The following is a 24,152-nucleotide window of genomic DNA, read 5'->3' on the forward strand; positions in this document are numbered from 1 at the left end:
AGGGAGGGAAGTGGCAGGGCTTGAAAGGCAGTGAGGAGAACGAATAGGGATTGAGTAAAACAGGAGAGAGGCCTTGCCTGGCCCGCACCCCAAACGTAGATGGTAGTTAAATGGCCCCCCATTTAAAATGGCTGAACTTCCTCCCCACTCCCGAGAAATAGTGCCCCCTCAGGAAGCACTGACTGTCAAGAAGGGAAGGGTGAGATACAGAGGGTCAGCGAGGCCCATTCTCCTGGAAGCTATGAGTGGGCATTACCCCAGAGCTATTTTTAAATCTTCCCTTTGTAATATTAACATTACAATTAATATTAACAAAGCCCTTCTCTGGAGCCAATTCTATAATTTTTAAATTTGCAACTGTTACCTGGAAGGAAAATAGAATAAAAGAAATACTGTTCTATTTTCATGAGAGGACCCCCCTTAAGGAAGAAGCCTCCTGTGAAGACCACGCAGCGCCCTCTGAAATCGTGTCCTGGCTGGGCGAGGGACCACCCTCCCTGCCCACTTCTGCCACTCCTCTGCTCAGAAAAGGCCACCGGCCTGGCCTGTTCCCTCCTCACCGCGTGTGCTCTCTGTTTTGTAGTGGGAGGTCTGAGGAGTCCCTGGAGAGGAGAGTACAAAGAACCAAGACATCCACTGCCACTCCAAGACCACCCACCACCAAGCCAAGGCCACCGTCAGCGGACCCTGCATGCCCCGCCAGGGGAGCTCTCACCAGGGGCCCCAGGGCTGCAGCCAGCTAAGGACGCAGCAGGCGGGGCCCCTAAGCTCCAGCCTCCTCCACCTCCAGACCCCCCAGAGCAGAGCAAGTCTCCCAGCCTGCACTGGGGCAAGGAGGAGTCTGGGACATGGGACCCACTGCCCCTGTCCTCCCTGGATCCTGCCCCCGCCAGGAACCCCACCTCACCCGAGCGAAAGGCAACCTTTCCTGAACAGGAGCTACAGCAGCTGGAGATAGGTATGGGCAGCTGCGGCCTCCAGGGCCTTGGACACAGGCCTGGGCGCTGCCCCAAGGCCTTGGCTTCATCCTCTCCATAGCCAGCCCCCGCCCTGGGCTCAGCGATCTGTGCAGCAAGCCCAGACCCCTCCGGTTCACAGCCATCTTCTGCTTCTCTCTGCAGAGTTATTTCTGAACAGCCTGTCCCAGCCGTTCTCCCTGGAGGAGCAGGAGCAGATCCTCTCGTGCCTCAGCGTCGACAGCCTCTCCCTGTCAGATGACAGTGAGAAGGTGAGTGGGCCACAGACCAGGAGCCCGGGCACAGGGCTGGTGGCTTTGTGTCCACCCCGTGGAGGTGTTCAGTGCAGGCAGAGGGTAAAGGGCAGGTGATAGGGTCGCCCCTTTCTTATGGGAGGAGTCCTCGTTGGGGCTGGGGGGTCCTGGTTTCTCAGAATGAAACAGTCCATCTCCAGCACACCTGGGAATGCAGGACTGGTTTGGCGACTAAGATAGTGAGGGGAAAGGCTGGGCTTTAGTCCCCATAGAGAATAATCGTCACCTTCCTCCAGCCCTGGGGCCCCTCAAGAATTCAGCCCCGTGCTGAGTCCCAGCAGTGACCAGTAGAGCCACGCTCCAGCCCGAGCCAGGAGCACTCCCTCACCAAAGCAGACCAAGGCCAGAGAAGGTTCCCTGAGCCCAGGGACCTGAGTCTGTGCCCACTCTCGTTTCAGAACCCGTCCAAGGCTTCTCAGAGCTCGCGGGACACACTGAGTTCCGGCGTGCATTCGTGGAGCAGCCAGGCAGAGGCCCGCAGCTCCAGCTGGAACATGGTGCTGGCCCGGGGGCGGCCCACTGACACACCAAGCTATTTCAACGGTACAGTCCCCTGACCTCTGCCTGGGACTGGGGAGTCTGAGGGGCGGGCACAGTGGGGAAGGGAGAGGAGGAAGCTACCTGGCACCCAGAATTTGAGGTGCCTGGCCACTGAGTCAGTTTAGAGTAAACTAAACTCGGAGCCTGTCCTTACCGAGCAGTGAAGGACCATGGCCCCTCATGGGCAGCTGATGGAGTCCCAGAAGCCTCGCTGCGGGTGGAGAGCAGTCTCTCCTGGCTTGGAGTAAAAGCCTGAATTTCTGAAGGGAAAGGGAAGAACAGGAGCCCATGAGCATTTTAATCAAGAACGCAGCAAGAGGTACTTGCCCAGTGGTCCAGAGGTTAAGACTGCCTTCCATGCAGGGGGTGCAGGTTCAATCCCTGGGCAGGAAACTGAGATCTCACGTGCCGTGGGGTGTGGCCAAAAAATAGAAGAAAAAAGAGCTTAGCAATAGGTTTCCTGAGATCCTCCTCTGGGATTTGAAGTCAGAGGGTAAGAAAGACAGCACATGTGGAACTTCTTTGTTTTCAAGTGTGGTTGCAGAGGTCATTCTGTGATTTTAATAGCACAAGGGTTTAATTAGCACACAGTTCCCTGGCCTTTCCAGGGCCAGTGTGACTCATGGCATCAAGCCCCATGCCTGGCCAGAGGCTGTCCCACCTCAGGGAACATTACCATCTAAGTTGCCCACAAACCAATTTAAGAATCTTTGTTTCCAGTTCCTTTCTGCTTTTTGTGTGTAAGTTGGAATACTGCTTCCACACAGGAGCCAAGCTTAGCCCTTTGCATTGTGCAGGCCAGATTTCCGGTACTGACAGAACATGGCCATGAAGAGCTAGCAGGGGTATAACATTACAGCCCTTCCATCCTAAAGCCGCCTCTGCAGCTTCTTCAGCCACCCTGCTTCCCCCTCCCTAGGGCACCTTAGGGAGCTTGCAGCCACTCTCCTTATGGTCACCTTGCCTGACTTCTAGGTGTGAAAGTCCAAATACAGTCTCTCAATGGCGAACACCTGCACATCCGGGAGTTCCACCGGGTCAAGGTGGGAGACATCGCAACAGGCATCAGCAGCCAGGTGAGGGGGCGGGTACCTGCTGAGGGGCAGACTCTCAGAATCCAGTGTGCCCAGCTCAGTCCTCCGGGAAGGAAGCTTTTGAATAAGTAGAAATGGCACCAGAGGGAATAGTTGGCCCTGTAATGTCTGCCCCCCAGGGTCCCAGGGCAAGACTGGCAGTGGTGACTGAGGGGTCCTCAGGATCCCCACCCACTTGGGCTGGGTGAGATTCTTCAAGTCTTCCAGAATGAAAGGCAGGTAATACTCCAAGGCTGCCCGCTGCGTTGTAGGGAAGTGTCTCCCAGTGCAGCAGGAAGCCATCAGCTCTGCTCTGCTGGGACCCTTCAGCACCCCAGCCGCTCTCAGGCCCCCTGATTTGCTCTGCCCCCAGATCCCAGCTGCAGCCTTCAGCTTGGTGACCAAGGACGGGCAGCCCGTGCGCTACGACATGGAGGTGCCGGACTCAGGCATCGACCTGCAGTGCACCCTGGCCCCAGACGGCAGCTTCGCTTGGAGCTGGAGGGTCAAGCACGGCCAGCTGGAGAACAGGCCCTAAGCAGCCTTCCACCACTGGCTCCAGTCGGCCAGAAGTGGCCTTCCTTCTCGGTGCTCAGTGCTGCTCTGAGACACAGGCTCTGCCTGCTCCCGGAGCTCTGCCAGCCCGTGGCTCAGTGGTGGGACCAGGGGCTGGCAGCAGTAAGGTGGCGCCAGCAGGACACCTCCCAGGATCTTCCACCCGGGTCCTGCCTGAGCCCACCGGAGAGGAGGAGGAAGAAAGGAGGCCTCTTCCCACGAGGAACAAAGAGGGTCTTCTCTGCCTCGGTCCCGACAAGCTGGCCTGACCCAGTTAGGATCAGTGACCACCTGCTGGCAGTCAGGGGAGAGCGGCTTCCGGCCCAGGTCAGGAGAGGTGGGTGAGCTGTCCCTCAGTTTCCAGGCAGGTGTGAGCATCTAACGACCCCCGAACCAGGCCCAGGCCAGGACTGGGGCGGCAGGTGTGCCTCCCCTCGCGTTCATGGAGGGGCCCCTCTGACCCCCTTGTCCAGCTTTGCCTGGCCATCAACCCCTCTTCTAGCACTAGGAGCTTTTCAGGCCAGGGAGGGAGAGACGCCTGACATGGGGGTCTCCCTGGGAGAGAATGCCACTTCTCAGGGTGCCACAACTCAGGCCCTGAGCTGAGGTCAGCTTCAGAAGAACCAGAGAAGGCATTCAAGTGACACGGTTCTCAGCCCCCAAGCACGTGCCCCTTTGCCACCAGCCACCAGTCTGCCCCAGAGCAGCAGGCCCTGAGCCCAGCCGCAGGCCCAGCACTGCCCCTGCCCAGCTGGCACTCAGCTCGCTCAGCTGTGGAAGTGGAGGGTGACATGAGACCTACCTGACAGGAACGCTCTGAGGACAGAGCACGATCGACTCCGCAGAAAGCACCCGACGCAGGCGCTCCTGTTACCCAGGCCCCGGCCCTCCACACCCTCACACAAGCCTCCCGGGACACTCACTCACCCTGCCAGCCCTGGTCTCCAGGGCACCGCCTGCTGCACTTTGCACTCTGATGACCTCAAAGCACTTTCATGGCTGCCCTCCAGGAGGGCAGGCCAGCGGTTCTGCATGGGCACAAGCAAGCCAGGAGATGGGGGGAAGGGACTGAGCTCTTGACCCTTCTTCATGCATGTGACCCCTCAAACGTCCTCCAGATTTCCTTAAGATGTGCCCCCCGAGGCCAGCCTCTTCTTTCGGGGGGCAGCTGATCAGGACTCATGTAGCATTAATCAACTGTGAATTGCTGTGGGGTAAGGGGGTATCCCTGAGATCCCACCTGGGGAGAAGCTCATCCCCACGTTTTGCCAGGTGACCTTTGCCCAGCTATCCACAATTTAGCCATTACTCCTCCCCAAGGAGAGACTCCCGGCCCCAGGATGTGAAGAACTGCAGCCTTTGCACTGCAGAGTTGACATGGTAGAAAACTTTGCAAGCAATAAAGTTTGAGATAATGACAAGTGTGTTTGGGCTGTGGTTGTCTCCACTCCCGCCTGCCTGTGCCTGAACCTCACATCCTACCAGCTGCTTCCCTCTGGCTTCTTGATGGGATCTTATCTAGTCTTGCCCCACCCTGGACAAAGACTGTTTTCAGCCCTTTCCCACCACTCCTCCCAGTGACACTTCCAGTCCTACCTCTGGGCTATCCATTCAGACCAGTTAGACAAGATGCCCCACGTGGTGACAGCTGGGAAGTCCCTGGCCGAACGGTGCCAGACTGAGGGGAGAAGGAGCAGGGTGCCAAGGGCTGGGTACTGACCAAGCAGGGGTAGTGGAGGCAAACTGCATGCCCAGAACCAAGACTGTCCCAGTCACTCCTCTGTCCCTGAGGCCTGGCTCCCAGGGAACTGGACTGGGAGTGGGCCTGAACTGCCAGCCTTTCCAGCCACCTGGGTGTCTGCACATGCTCAGAGATGACTTTCCCAAAGTACATTCCCTCGCGCTGGGACAGAACCTGAGGATGGACGTCGTTGGCACACAGGGTGCCTCGTCTAACCTGGCTCTACAACAGGAATCTATGTCCAAGTTCGGATGCACAGATACATGTGTACACTTTGGGGCAAAGGTGGCAAGCTCAGCAGGTTCTTGGAGGATCCTGGGCACGCAGAAGGTGCAGCGGCCTTCTGCCAGTATGCGCAGGGCAGATCAAAGCTCAGCCCAGCAGACCTCAGGCTTACCAGTCTCCATCGTCTACCCATCTGGGCCGGCAGCAGAGAGCAGCGCCTCCTGGATGTCTCTCAAGGAGGAGCTCCGGCTGCGGGGCAAGGAGGAGCCCCCTTCTCTGGAAGACTCCTCCACCAACTGCCAAGCCCAGCCACACGCCGGGGGTAGCGTCACAGAGGCCGCGACATCACAGGCACCGGCGCCACCCACCCCACCCCACCGCACTCCCCGCATCTCTCCCGCTCCCCACAGCCTGTCACCAAAGAGCGCACTGGAGGCGGAGGGGCAGCAGCCACCAGCCCGCTCCCCGCCTCCGGTACAGAGTCCAGAGTCTCGGTCAGCATGGGGGTGACAGGTGGGAGCGGGCGGGCGCGCGGCGGGGCAGGGGCGGGGCCGGGCGGGAAAAATGAAAGTGAGGTAGGGGCTCGGGGGGCGGGGATCGGCCGAGGCGGGCGGGCGCCGGAGAGGAAGGTCGACCCCCAGCCAGACCCCCGCGGTCCCCGCGGATGATGGGCGGTGCTACCCTGGCCACCACGCCCAGCGTTGGCCCTGCGCAACGCACGACTCTGTGTGTGTGTGTGTGTGTGCGCGCGTGTACAGATACACGTGCACACTGAGGGGTAAGGGCGTTCTGGACACACAGAGTAGAGGCCCTGTGCCCAGGAAGCGATATATGAATTACCCCAAACTGCAGAGGAAACACCCCCGCTCCAAATCTAATCAAGTGTTTCCGTGGTTGGTGCTTGAGGCTTTTGCAGAGAAAAGCAGTGTGCTTCAACAGATATTTACTGATCCTCTTCGTCGTGCTTTGCACTTCTCTCTGTGCCCTTGAACAAAGATGGTTTCCCTTCAGGGCCTTGGATCTCCCAGGTGTCTAACAAGGGGGCCCAGATTTCCCCCACCCCCGGATTGGCGGCTTTCTTCTCAGAACTTTCTCTCCCAGGACGACTTGGGCCAGCCTTCAAAACGTGCCAAAAATCAACAACCAGAGAACAGCTTTCCCCTCAACAAACAAATGGATGCAGAGATCTTAAATCACTCCTGCAATGTTTATTGCATCCCCTTCTCTTTTTTCTTTTTTTTTATCTTAGAGAACTGTGTTTTATTGTATTTTTAATTGAAGTATTGTTGATTTACAATGTGTTAATTTCAGGTGTACAACACAATGATTCAGTAAGATATACATATATATATATTCTTTTTCAGATCCTTTTATAGGTTATTGCAAAATATTGAGTATAGTTCCCTGTGCTCTACAGCTGCTTGGTTATCTATTTTAATATATAGCAGTGTGCATGTTATTCCTACCCACCCACCCCCTTGAAACTGAAAGTGTTAGTTGCTCAGTCCTTTTCAGTTCTTTGCAACCCCGTGGACTGTAGCCTACCAGGTTCCTCTGTCCATTGGATTCTCCAAGCCAGAATACTGGAATGGGCTGCCATTTCCTTCTCCAGGGCATCTTCCCAACCCAGGAATCAAACTCAGGTTTCTTGCATTGCAGGCAGGCTTTTTACCACCTGAGCCATCAGGGAAGTTGCTTTCCCCTTCGGTAACAATGCGTTTTCTGTGTCTGAGAGTCTCTGTTTTGTAAATAAGTTCATTTGTTTGTTTGTTTTTAGTTTCCACATATAAGTCATATCATATTTGTCTTCCTCCGTCTGGCTTCTTCAGTAGTATAATAATCTCTAGGTCCATCCATGTTCCCTGGAGAAGGGAACGACTAAGAATACTGGAGTGGTCCAGTATTCTGGCCTGGAGAATTCCATGGACTGTATAGTCCATGGGGTCGTGAAGAGTCGGACACGACTAAGAGATTTTCACTCACTCACTTCATCCATGTTACTGTGAATGGTATTATTTCATTCTTTTTTATGACTGAATAATATTCCAGTGTGTGTGTGTGTGTGTGTGTGTGTGTGTGTGTGTGTATCACACCATCTTTATCCATTCATCTGTTGATGAACATTTAGGTTGCATCCATGTCTTGACTATTGTGAATGCTGTAATGAACATTGGGGTGCAGGTATCATTTCAAAATAGAGTTTTCTCCAGACATTCTCCAGTGGAATTGTAAGATCTTGTGGTAACTCTGTTTAGTTTTTAAAGGGATCTCCATACTGGTCTCAATGGTGACTGCACCAATTTACATTCCCACAAACAGCATAGGAGGGGTTTTTTTTTCTTCACACTCTCTCTAGCGTTTATTATTTGTCAGCACTTACTCTTACTCTGTGCTAGGCCCTGAGTCTAATGAGTCAACTAAAAATTAAAATTTGGGTTAGACAGCCAGGTATGTCACAGAGATAATGACAATGGAGATTTGAGTTGGGCTGTCAGGCATGAGTAGGATTTTTATCAGGAGAGAGACTTTCTGAGTATCAGAAACAGCATGTGCAAAGGCACTGAGGCACAAAAGTTCCCTCCACGCTCCAGGGCCTCTTGAGCTTGGGGCAAGGCAGGGAACTGGATACCAGGAGATGAAAAAAGGCAGAGATCAGACTATGCAGGATCTTTGAGGCCACCCTAGAGTCTGGATGTGAGCAGGTGTGATGCAACAGGCTTGTTCTGCAGTCATTGAAATGCCCGGGTTGGAGCCGGGGTCAGGGTGAATGTGGATCAGTAGCCTATGTTGTATTACATCAGCTAAAGGCCTAGAGAAATTTCAGCCAGCACAGTGGGTAGCACCATGGGGTTTGGAGCCGATCTGACTTGTGTTCAGGTCATGGTGCTATTCTTAAGAGCTGTGTGACTTGAGCAAACTTCCTCATATATGAGAGGAGAGTCATGGCCACCTGTGCAGTGTGTGACCCTGAGGGTTGAATGCATGCAAAGCACTCAAGCACCGAGTGTTGAGGGGATCATGAGTCCTGGGTTTGTGTTGACTTTGGTGTCGGAAGAGGGGAGAGGCAGTGGGGATGGAGAAACGATGTGCACTGGGTCATTAATAGTGGTGGGAAGGTCAGGAGCTGGGGACATGAGGAGGTTGCAAGTGACCCAGGTCTCTAACTGGGATGATAGGATAAATGAAGAAACCAGGGAGAGGAGTTTATTAAGAGATGAGAGATTGGAAAGGAAGATGGGTCAAACATGCAGAACTGTGTTGGCCATCCTAGAGTCTGGACACCAAGGTATGAACTTGATGCCCAAAATGGGAGATAATCTGAAGGGTTTCGCGGGGTGAGAGGAATAAGGAAACCATTCTCTTTTTTTAAATAATTTTGTTTATGTATTTATTTTTGGCTGCACCGAGTCTTCATTGCTATGCAGAGACTTTCTCTAACTGTGGCAAGCAGGGGCTACTCTCCAGTGGTGGTACACGGGCTTCCCCTTGTGGCGGCTTCTCTTGTTGCAGAGCATGGTCTCCAGAGCGTGGGCTCAGTAGTTGTGGCGCATGGGCTTTGTTGCTCCATGGCAGATGGGATCTTCCCAGACCAGGGATCGAACTTATATCCCCTGCATTGACAGGCAGATTCTTAACCACTGGACCACCAGCGAAATCCCAGGAAACCATTCTTTGCACAGACTTTTGCTGAGAATCCACCTGTGCCTGACTCTGTGTAGAGGATCAGAGATTCAAAGTAAGCAAATCACACACCCAACCCACCTCTTAACTGAAGCTGTGCACTTAGATAGAGGTCTGCTGTGGGGGGGCCTGGGGGTAGAGAGGAAGGGAGCAACTGGAGGAAGACTCCTCAGCTTAGCACCTTGAGGTAGAGTCTGGGAGGTCTTTAGGAAGAGGTGAGCCCCTAGCTCACCTAGTCATGACAATAGGAAAGGGGAATTCTATTCAAACTACTCAACTCAGGCTTTGACAAGGAATCCATAGGGTTTTAAACAAAGTGAAGTTGAGGCCTCCTGAGGGGAAAATGTGTAATCAGTGACTGCAGTTTAAGTCTAGAACTCAGGAGAAGTGGGAGTAAGAAATAGAAATTGGAGGGTCAAGTGAGAGTATGAAATAGAGATTGGAGGGTCTCCTGTGGTACAGCCACAGGCTTGAAAGCTCCAAGGGGCAGAGATTGTGTATGTTCATCACTATGTCCTCTGCCCTTAGCACAATCCCTGGACAATAGCTGGCCTCAGCATTTTTTAAATATATTTATTTGGCTACACCAGGCCTTCAATCTTCACAAAGACCTTCAATCTTTGTCGTGGCATGTGGAATCTTTAGTTGCAGCATGCCAACTCTGAGTTGTGGCAATGTGGGATCTAGTTCCCTGACCAGGGATCAAACCCTGGGCAGAGTCTTAGCCACTGGACCACCAGGGAAGTACCCCTGGAGCTCCACATTTCTTTTTAACTTTTATCCAAGAAATACATGCATATGGTTGAACAGTACTGAAGAGCTTATTCAGTGATTGAAAAGCAAGAATCCCCTATACCACATCCCCAGCCTCACTCCTCAGAGCAACCACCACTATTTCATTTGAACTATTTTTCTGCCTGGTTACCATTTCATCTTTCCACAAGCTCACAGGCTTCTTCTTGGACCACCTACCCACTGTAATGGAACCACCCTGCCCCATCTTCCCAATAACAATTATTTTTAGATCTGCTAATGCCTTTGTAAATTTAATATATTTATTTTTTCATCAACTTTAGAGAGTATCTTTTGACACACATATAGTAAGATGTTTTAGTGACCTTTGTAAATTTAATATATTTATTTTTTCATCAACTTTAGAGAGTATCTTTTGACACACATATAGTAAGATGTTTTAGTGACCCTACCTTTTCCTTCAACTTTCCTTCCTGCCTTGTAGCTCCCAAAGACTCTAACCTGTATGTTTATTTTTTAATATCAAGGTGGATAGCATTCACATTGTCCCATAACCATAATTATGTTTTCCAAATTTTGCCTATATATTGATTCTAAATGTTGAAAGTTAATAAATAGGATTATCATGACTACATGAAAACTGTTCACTGCAGAGCCATAAAAGGTACCACAATTACCTTTTCTTTCTCATACAGCTTTTTGTTTTTCCGGGTTTTTTTTAGTGGCCTTTTACTTATACTCTTTGCTTTTATCATAGTCTTTGTTTTCTTCAACCTCTACATCTAGTTAACTATTCTGTTAGGTTTTCTTTATTTCAGAGACCTATTGCCCAGGAGCCTTCATCCTATTGCACCAATGTGTAGGCCTCTATACAGTTAACATCTGGGATTCAGCTGCTCTCCTGGGTTGGATATGCTCTTTCATCCCTGACTCTTTTGTTTTACACCTTTATTTTGCATTAGCACATCCTCAAATAACTTCCCAAAAATAAGGAATAAACTTTCTTACTTTTCCATGTCTGAAATGATAGTTTTGCTGGATATAAAATTCTAGGTTAAAAACCATTTCCCTCAGAATGTTAAAAGCAACTGTACTGCTAACTCCACCGCCAGTATGATTCTCCTTCCCTTGTTGTTAACTTGTTTCTCACTTAGAAGTATTTAGGAATCCTTTGTTCCTGGTGCAATTAACTTTTAGAGCAAAGATCTTTTGGCATCTATAGTGTTGGGTATTCAGCAAACATTTTTAAGCTAATGACATCCTTCAGCTCAGGGAAATACTGATTTTGCTTTTCTTCTCCATGGTCTCCATTCTTTCTGAATCTCCTTTCTATAACCCAGCACTGGATTTCCTTTTGATCCTTTTCTCTCACATCATCTTGATATTTTAATTCTACCTTCTAGGAATAGTCTCTGTATTTTATTTTTTAATTGTTTGCTAGAAAGCTCTTTCCTTTCATAGTTCTTTTTAAAATAGTATCCTGTTCTTGTTCTTTGGATGCAATATATATGTTGCTGAATATCTTAAACTCTGAGTCTCTGAAGATGATTAGAATTTTTCAGTTCCCTTGTTTCTCTTCTGGTGTTCTGGAGTAGTCTTTTCTCTCAGTCTAGCTCTCCTATGTTAGCAGTTTTCTCAAATGCCTAGTGATGCTTGGTTGTCCACATATAAGAGTGAAATCATAAAAAGCTGATTGGGAGCCTATGACTGCAGGAGCCTATTGCTTTGCAGATATTACTTTAATGTGACCACTCAGGAATCAGACATATCTCTGGCAGGTTTGAGAAGACCCACACAACTGATACATCTACAGCCAAACTGGACAAGGGAAAAAAAAAAAGACCAAAATTACCAGCATGAGGAATGAAAGAGGTAACATCACTACAGACTCTGCAGATGTGAAAAAATGATTAGGGAATATTAGGAACAATTTATGCCAATAAACTTGACAGCTTAGATGAGATGGATAAATTCCTTTAAAAAAAAAACAAACTCCAAAACCTCACTCAAGAAGAAATAGATATTCTGGGAATGGATAGTGGTGATTGGCTGCATGATAATATACTTAATACCACTGAACTGCATACTTAAAAATAATTTTAAAAGAGCAATTTATGATATGTGTATTTTATCATAATAAAAAAGAAAGAAATAGGTAGGCTAAATAACCTTGTATCTATTTTTTAAGTTGAATTTGTAATTAAAAATCTCCTCACAAGGAAACTCCAGGTCCAGGTCCACAGGCTTCATTTGTGAATTCTACCAAACATAATCAGTAAATAATAAAAATTTTACACAAACTCAGAAAATTGAAGATGGGACATGCCTCAACTCATTCTATGAGGCCAGCATTACTCTACTGTCAAAACCTTACATCCTAGACATTATAAAAAGAAAGACATTATAAGAATAGAAAATTGCATACCAATAGACCTTATGAACATATATGTGAAAATTCATCTTAAAAGTTAGAAAATAAAATTTGACAATGTATAAAAAGGTAGTACATTGTGATCAAGTGAGATTTATCCCAGGAATACAAGATCTCACCATAAACAAATTATAATAGAATTATTAGCAGAATAATATGTAATATATTTAGCACATGCTATATATAACTTCCCTGGCTTCCCTGATGGCTCAGGCAGTAAAGAATCTGCCTACAATGCTGGAGACCTGGGTTCCATCCCTGGGTTGGGAAGATCCCCTGAAGGCAGGCATGGCAACCCACTCCAGTATTCTTGCCCAGAGAATCTCATGGACAGAGGAGCCTAGTGGACTTTAGTCCATGGGATCACAAAGAGTCAGACATGACTGAGCGACTGAGCACATACAGCCATACATACATAACTTATAGTAACAGAATATAAGAAAAACATGATAATCTCAATAAGTTCAGGAAAAGCATCAGATAAAACCCAACATCCTTTCCTATTTAAAAATTAAGTAGGAATAGAAGGAAACTTCTTCAACCTGATAAATAGCATCTATGAGAAAAACTATAACATTGTATTTCATAATGAAATACTGGATACTTTTCCCCTAAGCTCACTAGCAAAGCAAGAATATCTACTCTCAATTCTGTTCCACATTGTTCCAGAGATTATTCTCAGTGCAATAAGGCAAGAAAAAGAACTTGGAGACATCCAGGTTGAAAAGGAAGAAGACTATGTTGAGTCACAAATATTATTGTTTATGTAGAAAACCCCATGGAATCTTAAAAAAGCTACTTTAGAAAAAACAAAAAAAGCTACTAGAACCAATAAGATTTTAGGATGATTGCAGGATACAAAATCAATGCCTTTCTATATAAAGCAATCCACAGTTGGAAGTCGATATTATTTCATACACTATCAAATGTCACTTGAATCCCTAATAGAACATTCCCAGGTTGAATATAGAGGCCCCAAGTTGAGTCAACCTCAGATTTTTTGCTTCTAAACCCCAGTGCTGCAGTGAGGTGCATACCATAATAATTTTTCCTTCTATCCATATCCAGTTGCTTTTTATGGAAGAGTTAAGGCTTTAGGTGTTGATTAAACTTCCCAGAGAAATTTTTTAAAACAAGCAAAGGAAACTAAGACCATGACATCCAGTCCCATCACTTTATGGCAAATAGATGGGGAAACAATGGAAACAGTGATAGATTTTACCTTCTTGAGCTCAAATATCACTTCAGATGGTGATTTCAGCCATGAAATTAAAAGACACTTGTTGCTTGGAAAAAAAGCTATGAGAAAGCTAGACAGAATATTAAAAAGCAGAGATATTACTTTGCCAACAAAGATCCATCTAGTCAAAGCTATATTTTTTCCAGTAGTCATGTATGAATGTAAGAGTTGGACCATATAGAAGGCTGAGTGCCAAAGAATTGATGCTTTTGGCCTGTGGTGTTGGAGAAGACTCTTGAGAGTCCCTTGGACAGCAAGATCAAACCAGTCAATCCTAAAGAAATCAATACTGAATATTCCTTGGAAGGACTGATGCTGAAGCTGAAGCTCCAAAATTTTGGCCACCTGACACGAAGGGAGACTCATCAGAAAAGACACTGATGCTGGTAAAGATTGAAGGCAGGAGGAGAAGGGGATGACAGAGGACAAGCTGGTTGGATGGCATCACCTACTCAATGGACATGAGTTTGAGCAAGCTCTGGGAGATGGTGAAGGACAGGGAAGCCTGGTGTGCTGTAGTCCACGGGGTCACAAAGAGTTGAACACAACTTAGCAAATGAACAACCACAAAGCAAAAGAAAGCTGTGGGGTCAGAAGCCTGAGGCACAGTAGCAGTTGGGGCAGGTAGAAATGGAGCAGAAGAGATGTGGGGAGGAAGTTGAGGGATGGTCAAAGAAAGCATGGTGGTCAAAAGTGATGAGTTCTGAAGAGACTGCTGAGCCGGCCACTGGGAGCCTACCCCTGGTGCACTCTTAGCCCAGTCACCCAGCTGATCCAGGATCCCAGGCCCAGGCTGAACCTGTGGGTGCATGCTTGCTAAGTCACTTCAATCCTGTCTGACTCTTTGCGACCTTATGGACAGTAGCCTACCAGGCTCCTCCATCCATGGGATTCTCCAGGCAAAAATACTGGAGTGTGTTGCCATTTCCTCCTCCAGGGGAACTTCCTGATCCAGAGATTGAACCCATGTCTCTCACATCTCCTACATTGGCAGGTGGGTTCTTTACCACTAGCATCAGCTAGGAAGTGCATGGAGCAACCCAAAGCCCAGGACCCAATATCAGCCATGCAAGGACCCTCCCCAACCTCTCCACCTCTAGGAAGAGGCCACAGCAACATTCTAATCCTTCTAATCTAATCCTGGGAGCAATTCTTCTCAGCCAGAGCTAAGGCTGTCACTTCCTGTCACACTGCAGGCTCATAGGGATCCTGGCTTGCTCATTGCCATAATGGCCCCACCATCAACCCCTATCCACCACCCTGGGGCTCAGAGAATGGGACAGCCTGGTGGCCCCTATCACCAAAGGATGAAAGAGAAGCTTCTGCAATAAAAGATACAAGCTTCTAGGAAAGGGGACTGTGAGAGGGGACGTACTCCAAGAAGCCAATCTCCTTTGCAAAGGATGTTTCATGTTCCGAAATAAACAGATAGGCTTCCCACCTGGCACTAGTGGTAAAGAATATTCCTGCCACTGCAGGAGGCCTAAGGGATGCAGGTTCAATCTTTTAGTTGGTAAGATCCCCTGGAGGAGGGCATGGCAACCCACTACAGTATTGTTGCCTTGGAGAATCCCATGGATAGAGGAGCCTGGTAGACTACAGTCCATGGGTCACACAGTCAGTCACAACTGAAGCAACTTAGCAAGCACACGTCACCTCAAATCAACCACCTGGGGTGAGAATTCTGGCCCAGCGTTGGAAATAGATGATCCCAGGATGTGAAATGGCATGAGAAGCTGGGGGAAGAGAGGACAGGATAAGAGTGGCTAGGATGAGAGTGAGTGGCAGATCTGAAGCCTGGCCAGACAGAGTGGAGAAAGGGGAGCAGGGGCAGGAATGGAAAAGATGAAGAAAGTTCACCTGGGGTGCGACAGAGAGCCCCGCACAGTTACAGGCTCCAGGATAGGATGACATTCAGGGCAGGGCAGTAAAGAGCTCCTTAAGTGAAGCCTGCATCTAAGTCCTGACTTCCTGAGTGATCAGCTGAGGGACCTTGGGCAAATGAACCTCTTCTCATGTGTTCAAAGAACTAAAGCCTATAAAGTGCTCAACACAATCCCTGGGCTAGTTTCTAGCACTCAGTGAACAGAAGTGACCGCTATTCATATTTGCCCTAATGGAAGACAGTGATGGATCACGAAAGGTGGAAGGGAGCAGACGTGGAGGATGGGGTGCTGGTGATGCTGGCAAAGGGCAGGATGGGCAAGGGGATGGCACATGGGCTTAGGTAAGGGACAGGGAAGGAGGGGGGTGGCTGCAGCACTGCCACCAGCCTGAGCTCCAGACTCGCTCAGGGACACGTGCAGGTCCCCTGCCCTCACGTCCTTCTCCCTGCCAGGTGCCAATGGATTTCCCTGCTGTGGCAAAGAGTCGGTGGACATTATGGATTCACAGTGAGAACCAGTTCCCCATCACCGTAGGACTTCTCCCCAACCCCCGAGATCACCCACCCTCACCCAGGATCTCCCTCTATCTTGCTTATTTCCAAAATCTCCCCTAGGCCAGTATCCAGGCCAAAAGGCAGCAGGGGTGGGGATGGAGGCCATCCCCTGCTCTGCTTCCGCCCCCAATCCCTCACATTGGAGGAGGACTGAAGGGTGGTGGGGTACATCCAGGACATGGATGGAGCCTGACCCCTTAGCATTGCCTTTCTCTGAGATCAGAACTGTCCAAGGGGAGGGTGGGCAGGTGCCTAAAGTAAGAGAAAGGTTACAATGACTGAGGGCAGCGGTCGAGATGGCAGCCAACTAGCAGTAAGAACCAAGGGTACCCTCCACACACACCCTTGTACTTCAGATTTGCTGAGCTGAGAGCGGGCAGGTTCTGGAGAGGGTGTCCCTCTGGTTTTCTCCCTCTGTGATGAGCCGCTTGCAAGACACTGGCCCACTGGAATGCTAGATTAAAATGCAGATTCCTGGGCTTCAACCGCCAACTGAAATAAAAGACACAAGCTTCTAGGAAGGGGACTGCAACAGATCGGGGGACCTCCCCCAAGGAGTCAGTCTCCTCTGCAGAGATTGTAGGGGGAGGCGAGCAACTTGGCAAGCTCTCTAGGCGCTTTCTGAACTCACTGAAGTTTGAGAATATGAGTCTGCCATGGGATTTTCAGTGGGAGAGGGTGCCACCAGGGGAGTGAGCTTGGAGCATCTTGCCAGTCCTTGCACAAGGCAGGAGACTTTAAGGGCACCAGAGACCCTCCCCAGAAGCTACTCTCCCTACCGCACGGAGGCCTGTCACCCACTCTGTCTCCTTCTGTCTTAGGGGTGACATAAACCAAAACCAGTTCCAGCCAATACAAGAGGAAGATGACATGGAGGTAACAGCAGACTGTATCACCTCCTAGGGGGAGGCGGGAGGCCAGGGGCAGGGGTCTTTGAGGCTCATCTTGTCTAAAGCCTGATAAGCCCCCACCCTGGACAATTACAGGACCAACCCTAGCACCAGGCCAGGGTTGGCACACACATGCACACCCACCCTCACCAGCTGCCCCCACTGCCTCCCTGCCCCAAGCAGGTCACTTGGAGGAGGCAAGTGTCAGGGAGGAAGTGAGCAGAAGGACAGTGGCGGGGGGGTGGGGCAGGGCAGAGAATGGGGAATGGGGAGAACCGCGGAGGTTGGGGTGGGGGGGCCAGGCGCAGCCTCAGCTTCCTGTTGAAACCTTTCAGCTGGAGAATGAATTGCTAGAGCCGGGGCTTCCCGAAGAAAAGCTCCCTCAAGTGGAGCCAGAACAGAAGCCCAAACCCTTCCCACAGACAGAGCCCGAGGCCAAACAGGAAGACCCCAAGCCCCAGGGGTACAGGGAAGAGTCCCCCCAACCCTATGGAGACGGGCTAACGAAGCCAGACATCAGACAGCTGAGCATGAGGTCCAACTCCAGCTACGTGAGTTCCATGGACGAGGACTACCGCTCCATCCACGTGCAGACCTCCAGGCACCTCTTCTGGGTAGACAGGCTCATCCAGGTGTCAGAACACAGCCTGCAACCAGTGATCAGCACGCAGCCCTTCCAGAAGAGCACAAAAAAGACCACCATATGCCCTGCCCAACAGACGGTCCCCAAGGACACTGAGAGCTCCAAGAAGCAGAGCCAGAACCCCAGCGCCCAGCAAGGCCCTCTAGACAAAGCCTCCCAGAAGACTCTAAGCCCCGAGCCGTCCTTCTGCACACCCACCATGGGCCTGGAAGAGCTGATCAATTTCGCATCAACCCTGGCCATGGCCTCCTCCAGCAGGATGGACCTGCCCAGATTGCAGCACATGATCAAGACCACACCCCAGAAGGCCATGCCACCTCCCACAGAGCCTGCCGTGGATCATGCTGCCCAGCCCACCACGGACGAGCCAGAGCAGGGAAAACTCACGAAGGATGAGAAGCCGCCAGAGGAACCAGGAGAAGCCAGGAAACCACAGGATGCCCCAAAGCAAGAAGATGAGGACGTCCCTCACCCTTACCTTGACCTCAGAAAGCCAGGGTTCAAGAGGGCCACCATTGAAGGGGAGCTGAAGTTTCTCCAGTCCCCGACCACGTCCCCTCAGCCAAAAGGAGCTGCAAAAGAGTAAGTGAGGCTGCCCCACGGCTCCCCCTAGGATGTGCAGGCGGGCCCACTCCTCACACAGCCAAGGGGGAGCTGGGGACAATGGAATGAGGGGCTGGCTGAGTGATGTCTCCACCTCAGTGACCTCATAAAGGCTGCTGGAAACAAAGTTCCGGTGGGCTGAGGTGCAGTGCCAAGGCCAGGCTGACAGAGGCCTCGGGACCATGGAGGGTAAGCGCTCCAGGGTGGGGGCAGGGACTTGGGTTCGAAGCCGGAACTAGAATGCCATTCTAGCATTAGGAGGTCTCTCACCATGAGTGTAGACGGCCTCACCCTCACTGGAAACACTCACGCTCTTTCCTACTGAGAACCCCTAGGTCTCAGCCCTGGGCCCTTGATATGCCCAGCGAGGCAGGACTGAGGACTCTGGGTTCTCCAGCACCCCGCGCTTCCTGGTGATGAATGAACATGATGGAGGGGCAGCTGCCCATCCACATCACACAGCAGGAAGAGGCCGTCTGAGCCCCTGCGCCCTCCTCAGAAAGGCCTCCGGGCTCACCCCTCCTTTGTCCTTCCCACCAGGGCCCAAGTGACACTCTCTCTTTTGGTTGCAGCTCGGTGCCGGGAACCATGAAAGGGAATCCATTATTCCTGAAAATCCATTTTAAGCTGTCATCCCCCTCCTCCCCAGAGAAATGACTAGACAAAACCAGTAAAGCCTCCAGTGCTGGCCCCCTGGCTCAGACTTTTTGTGCAAATGCTCCTGGACCAGTGAGCTCCTCTGACTTCAGCATCCTGGTCTCCAATGCTTAGAGATGCCACCTGCACTGTTAGCCACCCCAGCACCCCCTCACCCCCCGCGGGCTCCTTCAGCCCTGTGTGGTCCCTGCTTACTCCCCCCACACCGCTCCAGACCTCTAGGCCAGCATCAGAGAGTCATGACTTGTCTTGGCAAGACCTCACTTGTGCCCTGTCTGAGGCTTCTTAGATGTAAAAGAGACATTTGGGGATCGTATGAGGCAAGAGCCTCGTGGAGGTGGGACTGGGCAGGCGAGAAGGCTTCTGGAAGGAGTTCTTCCCACTTCTCTCATGGTGAAGGCCTGGAATGGGGAAAGGATGGTGTTCAGGGCTTGAAGAAGGAAATGGCAACCCACTCCAGTGTACTTGCCTGGAGAATCCCATGGACGGAGAAGCCTGGTAGGCTGCAGTCCATGGGGTCGCACAGAGTCGGACACGACTGAAGCGACTTAGCAGCAGCAGCAGCAGCAGCAGGGCTTGAAGGAAGGGAAGAATGAAGCCGAGGGACTGGTCCTCCAGGGGCCACCACCTCCACTCAGAGGTACCCTCCAGTGTAGGGGAGAGTCCATGGGTCACGATGCACTTCTGCAGGCAGCCCACACACACACACCAGCTGCTGACCAGCACATGACACAGACATTCATGTGACACAGCCACACGCAGGTTGAAGAAGCATGTTCCACACGTGCCAGGCACACGGGCATGCACACACACAGTGCCTGTGACCCAGATGCACACACCCGGATGCATGAGCCTCTCCACCGTGGGGAAGAAGGGACAGTGTGGGGAAGCTTCTGGAAGAGGAGATGGCAACAAGAGGGAAGAGAACTTGGAGTGTGGGGATGGAAGTGGGTAGGAAGAGGGAAGTCAGGGAGAAAGAGAAGGGGAGACAGCACCGAGGCTTGGGGCCTAATGAGACTCAAGACCTCCTCCGGACCAAGGCTCCCCTTCAAGTGAAAGCCCTACCTTGCAGACCCTTAGAACTCTGCCCTGCCTTGAGAGGGGGCTGAGGAGGGAGGTGCCCAGGGTCAGGGAGAATGGGATTAGGAAGGGGTGGGTTTCCCAGGTGGCACTGATGGTAAAGTACCCGCCTCCCAGTACCGGAGACATGGGTTCAATCCCTGGGTCAGGAAAATCCCCTGGAGGAGGGCATGGCAACCCACTCCAGTATTCTTGCCTGGAGAATCTCCGTGGACAGAGGAGCCTGGCGGGCCTCAGTCCATGGGGTCGCAAAGAGTCAGACGTGACTGAAGCGACTAAGGAAACACGCATGAGCACTCAAGAATGGGCCAGGGCCAGAGAAGGGGGCAGGTGGCTGGAAGGAGGGATGAAGAAGAGATGCAGAGGTGAGTGTCTGGGGAGGGACTAGGCCAGCACTGGCATCTGGCTACTGGGACACATCTTCCCAGAGGAAGGGATCCTTCCCGCCCAGGGGGCCTCGGGTAAGGTGAGCCACAGTCCCGTCTTGGCTGGACCCCACCTTCCCATGCCTTGACCTGGGGCCTCTGGGGCCTACTTCTCTCCTGCACCTCAGCCTTCCTGTTAGCTTCTGGCATGGAGTCACAAAATTTAGATGGCTTAAGGGAGCAGAAACTCAAAAGACTAAAAGTGCAGGTTCCCCAGCAGAGAGGAGCAGGCCTGTGGTGAGGGTGGAGCGCACATCCTGCTGACAGTTGTTCAGATCCACCCCAAACCCAGCCTGGGGGACTGCAGGCCTGGAGGACAGGCCCAGCCTCCAAGCATGCAACTCTGCCTTTCAGGCAGCAGAGGGCGGAAGACCAAGCGATCACCATCGGCAAAGAGAACATCCAGGTGACCAGGGCGGAGGTTACTCCTCCAAGCTAGTGCTTCCAGAATCCCCCAGAGAGAGGGCTGTGGGAACAGGCTGGCAGGGGGCCGGTCCTGGGAGGTGAAGCTGTGCACCCACAGGTCTGGTCCTGGGTGCCCTGGAGTCAAAACACTCAAATGGGCTGGACCCCTCAGCCCTGTCTTCTCCTCACCTCCAAGGCCTCCACAGAAGCCTCAAAGACTGCTCATGCAAGACCCAGGAGAGGAGCAGGCCAGCAGAACCCAGAAGGGAAGGTTGCAACAATGTGCTACCTTCCTGACCCGGAAGGAACCAGATGCCGCCTTGGCCACAGGGGCTGAGCAGGCTTCCCAGAGGACCAGACAGCTCAAGGGCCTTGAGGCCACCCACACAGTACAGTCAGACCCTCAGACCCGGTCTCAGAGGTGAGGGCAGGGACCAGGGCCAGGGCTGGGGTGCTGGGTCGAAAAGCCTGCCTGACTCTGGCATCGCTCAGCAGCAGATGCAAAGAACTTTCCACTCTCTTCCCCCTAACAGAGGCAGCTTTGCAGACAAGAACCTGCTTCCCCTGACAGCACGGCAGCTGGCAGGTGAGGGCCTCAGGACTGGGAGCAGGGAGGAAAACTAGGGTGTGCTCAGAGTAGAAGAGGTTGGAGACACAGCAGAAACCAGTGACTGTACTGTAACCTCTCCATGCCGGTCTAATTTGCTCATTTCTGCAATCCCAGGGATTATGGCTCTGTGCATGTGTGTGCGTGTGTGTGTGTGTGTGTGTGTGTGTGTGAAGAAGGGAGGGAGGGGTTGTTGGATAGCAAGGTATGTGGATAGTGGATGGAGAGATGGTAGATGGATGAACAGGATGAAAGGAATAAGGGAAACTGGAAGAAACAATGGGAAAAAAGGATCTGAAGTCCCTGCCCCTCTGGGGTTCAGGGCTGTGGGAGTAGAGGTGGAAGGAAACACTTCTACATTTGGGGGCCCCAGTGTCCCTACAAAGATCATGCTCTGATATTGCCAGGGGTCCCTCAAAACAGAATCATTCTATTCATCAATAGTTGTCAGTGCCTGCTACAGGCCAGGTTGCCAGCAGGGCTCCTGAAGCCTCCAGACATTGGAGCTATAGAGCCAGACCACCCGAATCGAAAGCCCAGCATGGCCCCTATGGGTGGTGTGGTCTTGGACATAGAGTTTTTAACACTTTTTGGACATGAGAACCGAACAGACACTTAACAGGTACCAACACACAGCAACCACTGTTCTTTACCTGAAGTTATAATGCCCAGGGAATCCGTGAACCCAAGTCTTCAGTCTCATCTGAGCTAGAGTGGGTGAATCTCAGGGTTCCTGTGCATGGGTTCACCTTGCCCGCCTGCCCCCTCCCCACCCCCAGCATTCCAGGATGTCTTCAAACTGTTCAGCTCCAGCCCAACAGGCTCCGTGGACATGCGCAGTATGAAAGCTGCCCTGTCCAATGTGGGTGTCCAGCTGAGCCCTCAGGAGATGTGTGAGGCTCTGCGGCAGGCGGACTTGGATGGTGGGTGACCCTGTCCCTACCCTCATGACCTCTCCCACCTCTAGCTTTGAAGAATGCCTCCACTGCCCACAAAATCCCTGGTCTCATCCTTTTCTAAAGTCCCCTCTTGCCGGAAGCCTGCCTTGATCACCACACCTAGCCCCTCACCCCTAAACATTTCTGCGGTGATAATCCTCATCCTGACTTGGGGCTCCCACACAGCAAGGGCTATTTCTCCCTGACTTGACCTCAGAAAATGCTTGGCCAGAGGCAGGACTGGACATTCTGATGCCTAGAACTGCTGGCAAGCCTTCTACAAGGGGTCAGGCACCTACAGCACCCCCTCCTCTCTCTCTCTTCCCAGGTGATGGAACTGTAAGCTTCAAAGACTTCCTGGGTGTCCTCACTGACAGCCACCGCCTGGCTCAGTGCTTGGGTGAGGGGCAAGGCTGGTGGGGCAGGAGTGGGTGGGCCTGGCCTGGGGAAGGCTCCTCCTTACCTTTCCCCATGTTCTCTGCCCCTAGGCAAGGTGAGGAACAGCTGGGCCTATGACCCCCAGGGCTTGCAAACCCTCTTCTTAGAGATGCTGTTCAAGCTGATGAGTCTGGGCTATGTGCCCTTCAAGTCGGTACGGGAGGTGATGAGGTGGGCACAACTGGACCCAGCTTCGAGGCCCAAGATAGGGGGAGCAGACTGCCCGGTGCAGGAGTCCCCAGATGTCCCTGCCCCAGAGAGGAGAGCCTGAATTTTGAGTCAGTTTCCTGGGTGCCGAGTTGCCCCCGATCAGATTCCTGTCCCACTTTAGTTTCCTCGCGGGTGAGATGAAGAGGACTGGGGGAGACGCTGTCTGAGGCGGCTGCCCACTTTTCTCCTTCAAGCTACTACTCCAAGAAGCAGCGGTCTCTGCGGCTCAACTCAAGCTGGAAAGGTCGGTCCCGCAGCCACGGCCGCAGCGGGCGCTCTCACGCGGGCCTCGCGTTCTTCTGCCAGGCCGCGCGCCTCATCGGCCTCTCCAATGCCGAGCTGGCGCGTTCGCTGCACGGACTGCACAAAGCGGGTGCGCCCGGGACTGGGCGGGGACCCGCGGGACTGGGGACTCTCTCTCACAACCGGTTTTCAGGAAGGGCCCCTCCTTTTCCTTCTACCCGCTTCCTCGCCCCAGGAGCGTGCAGCCCCTACTCCCAGATACCTAGCCTGAACGGGGGGACGCAGCCAGAATCCCACACGCAGAGCCGAACTCCGCGGCCAGACGTCCGACTTCCCAAGTCGTACCAGCCCAGTCGCCCCAAGCGCGCGCCCAAGAGCGGGCGGCTCAGCCAAGGTGAAAGGCGACACAGGCAGGGCCAGCGGGCGGGGCCGGGTTATGTAGATAAGGGGCAGGGCATGTGACGGTGGGGCGGGACCGAGAGGATAGAGGCGGGGCAGACAAAGCTGGGACCCGACAGATAAATGGGACAGACGGGCGGGGAGAGGAGGGACGGGCAGAGTGGAAGCAGAACTACAAGAAATTGGGACCTGACCGGGAGAGATGCAATAAGAGATCACTCTTATTGCCATCTCCTGTTTGACCACTTCCAATTTACCTTGATTCACGGACCTAACATTGCAGGTTCCTATGCGATATTGTTCTTTACAGCACGACTAAGGATCGACTAAGGATAGGGCAGGGCATAAGAAAAAGGGGCGGGGGACCCAGGTAGGAGGCAGGACTGGTGGAAATGGGCCGGCAGAAAGGCCGACTCTGGTGGAACTAACCCTGCGTCTCTAATCCGAGCCGCAAGCTTGACCCTCCGTACGCCCCCTCCGCGCTTCCGCAGGGTTCGCCAGCCAGCTACTAGGGTGTATGTGCCCTTCGAAACTGGCTCCCTCTCCCCCAACTCTGATCCAGAAGCAACCCTTCTCCCCCTCTCCGGCCTATTTGCAGAGACCTGCTACGAAGAAATTGTACAAATACAAATAAAGTGTTTGCTGAGCGAAACAGGCAGCTCGTA

The 24,152-nt window shown here is 52.0% G+C and overlaps 3 protein-coding genes across 4 annotated transcripts in view; all 3 read left to right on the forward strand.

The window, feature by feature from the left end:
• The window catches only part of MAP3K14 (mitogen-activated protein kinase kinase kinase 14), a 43,658-nt gene extending 38,799 nt beyond the window's left edge, over positions 1-4,859 (forward strand). For both annotated transcript variants that reach the window (XM_086357236.1, XM_086357237.1), the window contains exons 12-16: positions 584-958; positions 1,122-1,228; positions 1,669-1,813; positions 2,786-2,886; positions 3,257-4,859. In XM_086357236.1, coding sequence (XP_086213362.1) covers positions 584-958; positions 1,122-1,228; positions 1,669-1,813; positions 2,786-2,886; positions 3,257-3,421 — 893 coding nt within the window. In that variant the 3' untranslated portion in view covers positions 3,422-4,859. The remainder of the gene's footprint in view (positions 1-583; positions 959-1,121; positions 1,229-1,668; positions 1,814-2,785; positions 2,887-3,256) is intronic.
• Positions 4,860-15,707: 10,848 nt separating this feature from the next.
• SPATA32 (spermatogenesis associated 32) lies at positions 15,708-18,775 on the forward strand. The gene is made up of 5 exons (XM_086361018.1): positions 15,708-15,736; positions 15,804-15,905; positions 16,771-16,825; positions 17,175-18,064; positions 18,658-18,775. The coding sequence occupies exons 1-5, from the start codon at positions 15,708-15,710 to the stop codon at positions 18,740-18,742; spliced, it is 1,161 nt and encodes a 386-aa protein (XP_086217144.1). The 3' UTR covers positions 18,743-18,775.
• A 1,694-nt stretch (positions 18,776-20,469) lies between these two features.
• Positions 20,470-24,139, forward strand: LOC147351434 (uncharacterized). Its single transcript, XM_086357238.1, has 8 exons — positions 20,470-20,653; positions 20,825-21,073; positions 21,186-21,238; positions 22,039-22,182; positions 22,526-22,597; positions 22,686-22,806; positions 23,040-23,482; positions 23,979-24,139. Exons 1-8 carry the CDS (start codon positions 20,583-20,585, stop codon positions 24,119-24,121), a joined length of 1,296 nt encoding a protein of 431 aa, XP_086213364.1. The 5' UTR covers positions 20,470-20,582; the 3' UTR covers positions 24,122-24,139.
• The last annotated feature ends 13 nt before the right edge of the window (positions 24,140-24,152 follow it).

This window comes from Bos grunniens, chromosome 19, assembly GCF_055505025.1.
Source record: "Bos grunniens cultivar Pamir isolate PY7600 chromosome 19, Bosgru_T2T1.0, whole genome shotgun sequence".
Lineage (NCBI taxonomy): Eukaryota > Metazoa > Chordata > Mammalia > Artiodactyla > Bovidae > Bos > Bos grunniens.